Raw genomic sequence first — 3,837 nt, forward strand, 5'->3', positions numbered from 1 at the left:
CTATGACTATTTAATGATATACCAGCCTCGCGAGCCGACGCAGATAGTATAGACTTGTTCGTCTTACAGGTAAGTTGTCCCGTTTTTTTTTATATGTTGTGCCCTGGTATGGTGACCACAACACAAAACGCAGTTGATCTAGATAATGTCATGCTATTGGGACATTACATTGGTGTTGGGACCGAACAAATTCTTGGCGGGAACTTTTTTTTGGGACATTCCAACGCGTTACCATATTTTCACCGCCCACACATATCCCGAGTAACGGGCGACTCATTTCCAACTTATTCGACGAGAATTCGCTTTGATAGTTTTATTAATACACGTGGTATAAATTTGGAATACACTGTAAATGAAATTATACTCGTATCAGTTTTGCTTATATATTGAGGCTTGACAATCATTAATACAGTACGCCAAGGCGTTCTGGTACACGCGGCATACACTGACCGAGAGCAGACGTTCTAATGTATAACATATACTAATATTTTAAAGCACATTATCGAATCTTACAAAAAATAAATAAATACGAGGCTCCAATTCTGCCAGTTCGATAGTGGTGATGACGTATAATTCAAAGCAAATCTCAAAAATGGTATTTTTTTTCTTCACAAGCATAGCACAATCGTTACCCTTTAAAATCGGGGGAGGAATTATTCGCAACTTTTAACATTTACACAATATATGGCCCTGGAGTGATAACCATCATGAATCAGTCGAGTGTAGGGTGTTTTGAAGTCACAATTGAATCAATTCATTGGGTCTGCGAACGAGAATCGTGGAATGAGTCAGAGGTGAAACGGCCATATTTTCGTTGTCATCAGCGATGGGACGCCGTCATCGCCATTTCACTCATTATTGGATGACTCCACGTACGTTGACATGGAAATAAGACAGTTTGTTTAATCATGTGAACATGATAGATGTATACTTTTCTGGAATATATGAGTAATTCAATTTATATGTATATAGAGACGGAATAAACAGTTTTCACTCAAGAACGTGGGAGGTCATCCACGGAAAACCATCCTAGCAAATTACTAGTATAAGCTTTTATAAATAACGCCTTTCACCCGGACGCCGTTGATTTCAGCATCCATTTTTTGCGTCAAAGTATATTTGATTTTTAAATATTTTACAATTTTACATGTTTACAAATTTACACCAAAATATTGATTTGTTTGATGTCTATGTTATGACCTTTGACCTGCACACTGCTATTTTTAGAAAGGGTGGATACGATTTAGTCAACCATCCCACGCCCTTAGCATAGTAGGGAAACTATTTTGTTGAATTTCACCAAATTTGATAAGAACAGGAAGTATCGTTAACGGAACTGTGACATTCTTTTACGCATGCCAATTCACAGAGGGACACTTCCCATGTCTTGTCTTTCACTTATATAATAGTGGGAACAACTGACATAACGCAGAACATCACTGGAACTTCCACACATCGACACTCGAAGATGGCGAACTCAGGCAGCGATAACATCAATTTATCTTTCGGCGGGACCGGATCATTGGGAGTATATCAGATCGGCGTAGCAATGGCTTTTCACCGACATGGACAGAAAGCGCTTGAAAAGACGGGAAACTTCGCCGGGGCGTCTGCTGGTGCCATCGTCAGCGCTTTGTTGTTGACGGCGCCCAATAAAATACAGGTAACGACTGGATATACAATAAATCATTAGCGGCGTATGAATAAAACTAAGCATGCGTTACCACCGATACTATCCAGCTTGAATTTAGAGGGCGGTAACGATAAATTTGGTAGAGGACAGTTAGTAGCGGTTTCTGGAATGGCAGTTATAGTGTTACATACACATGTGAAAAACATAATGATATTGTGTGTTACCTAGGAGATGCAGAAGACATTACTTATCCACGTCACTACGGTGTGTTAGCTGAATGTATAATAATCACACCATGTTTCTCAAACAAGTTCATTAATTATGTTAAATTGTATATTTTTTCAGCCATTTTTAGCTGGAACACGTAAACTGGTGGATGATATCTACAAAAGCAAAGGCATGACTCCGGCGTACGACTTCACCAGTAGAATTAAACGACTTTTAAAAATACAACTACCCAAAGATGCTTACACCAAAATTGGTGAAAAAAAATTGCACATAAAAGTGATAACTTTCGAACGGAAAAAGGATCCCTTGTTTGACGTCAACGACCCGGCCGAGTGGCGGAAGATGGGCAAGAAAGCATGGAAAACGTTCGTCGATATCCACGAGTTTTCAGAGGAAGTCATTTCAGATTTCGGGTCAAATGACGAACTCGTTGAGGTAAGTCAACAGCATCAATTCATTGTATGTCACAATATTGCATGTACTTCACATTAAAGTACACATACTTCATTTTCAGCATGAATCATATTAAAACGTTCAGTAATCCAAAACACTTTGGATAAAAAAAATACGAATTATTTCTCAAATGACTTGGTACATAATTTGCATTGCAGAATGAGATCTCAACGCGGAAATTGTAAAAATAAACTTTATTCATAGGGGTTAATGTCATCAATTTAAAAATAGGATAATAACATCGTAATAATTAAGCTATTTCCGGAAGAATGAGTATTCATGCCAATGTTCTGTTCAGAATGTTTGTTACGCAATATATTCACTCTTCGTTAAACCCGGATGTGTTGATATATCCGTCAATGATTTCCATATTATAACGTTAAATGCGCATGCGTATTACATCACGCGAATTGGTTTGACTTTTATCTGTGATTGGCACTGTTCCAACTGATGTATTATTGCCAAGTCGTGACGAATTGGACTGGATTTATTACCCTCTGATTTGTTTTCGCGTTTATAGGTATTAATTGGCAGCGTCCATATTCCGATCCATGGTGGCGTAAAGCATCCAGTATACAGAGGAAAGGTAAGAGGCTTTTTTTGCTTCATTGCGTAATCATGAGCTTGTATTTCTATACAGCGCCATCAGCGTCAAATTCTAGTTGATCTCAATATTTTTTCGTTGGGTTTTTATGTTTTGTTTATTCTTTTCCTGACAGAAACTAATGGATCCAGGACTTCGTATTCACCTACCGGACTGTAGCATAGACGTGTCACCCGAGATCATACACGTGGAGACCTCCAACTTTGCTTCTGGCAAGACCATCACTGTGTCATCACTTCATTCGGACGAAGTGTCCATTTCTCCTTCCAAGAATAAAGGGGAAGACCCTAAGATTGGAGACACTCACGGTCAGCCGATCGACTTGACGAAATGGAACTATCTGTACGCACAAGATGCGTACCATCCCGCGCCTTGGGATAATTTGAAAGAGTACTACGTCCGGGGTTACGAAGACTGTAAAATGTATCTGATGCAGGAAGAACTATTCAGTAAATAAATGCGCTGTCCGGTTAAAGTAGTTCCAGCTCGCTCGCATTAACTTGAAGGAAGGACATGGCTAACGCACTTCTGAAAAAAGGAATTTCCCTGAAATATGGCTATTCCTTATAATTGGCTATTTGAAACTCTTAAGAAAAAAACTTAGGGTACCTGTAATATTTTGTTTTAACTACGTTAAAACATGGAAATCATGATCATCGATGTCATGGAAACACGTTCAGGTACCCCTTTTTTATATTAGTTCCTTCATTTGAAGGACCCTTTCCATAATATCAAGAAATTGTAGTGTTTTTTAATGTACCGTGATGTTAATATTAGTTAATTGCGCCCAGTTTATTATCATGGTATGAGTCAATTAGTACAGCGGCTTAGAGCCATAACGACGCAATGAAAACCTATTGTATTATACATTCCGTACCTTACACTGAATTTCTCAGATGACGTCACAACGAGTGTCATA

The 3,837-nt window shown here is 38.6% G+C and overlaps 1 protein-coding gene across 1 annotated transcript; it reads left to right on the forward strand.

Annotated features, from left to right (window-relative positions):
- LOC100368817 (patatin-like phospholipase domain-containing protein 4) lies at positions 1-3,517 on the forward strand. The gene is made up of 5 exons (XM_085490674.1): positions 1-69; positions 1,410-1,663; positions 1,979-2,296; positions 2,835-2,900; positions 3,034-3,517. The coding sequence occupies exons 2-5, from the start codon at positions 1,469-1,471 to the stop codon at positions 3,373-3,375; spliced, it is 921 nt and encodes a 306-aa protein (XP_085346800.1). The 5' UTR covers positions 1-69; positions 1,410-1,468; the 3' UTR covers positions 3,376-3,517.
- The last annotated feature ends 320 nt before the right edge of the window (positions 3,518-3,837 follow it).

The sequence above is a fragment of the Saccoglossus kowalevskii genome, chromosome 15 (genome assembly GCF_978046115.1).
Source record: "Saccoglossus kowalevskii chromosome 15, keSacKowa6.1, whole genome shotgun sequence".
Lineage (NCBI taxonomy): Eukaryota > Metazoa > Hemichordata > Enteropneusta > Harrimaniidae > Saccoglossus > Saccoglossus kowalevskii.

What these genes read in the sequence shown, in the direction of transcription:
- LOC100368817 (XM_085490674.1), top strand. Translation starts at nt 1,469, where the DNA reads ATGGCGAACTCAGGCAGCGATAACATCAATTTATCTTTCGGCGGGACC. An exon ending in CGGCGCCCAATAAAATACAG is followed by an intron (nt 1,664 to 1,978) that starts GTAACGACTGGA and finishes ATATTTTTTCAG; the next exon opens with CCATTTTTAGCTGGAACACG. An exon ending in ATCCAGTATACAGAGGAAAG is followed by an intron (nt 2,901 to 3,033) that starts GTAAGAGGCTTT and finishes TTTTCCTGACAG; the next exon opens with AAACTAATGGATCCAGGACT.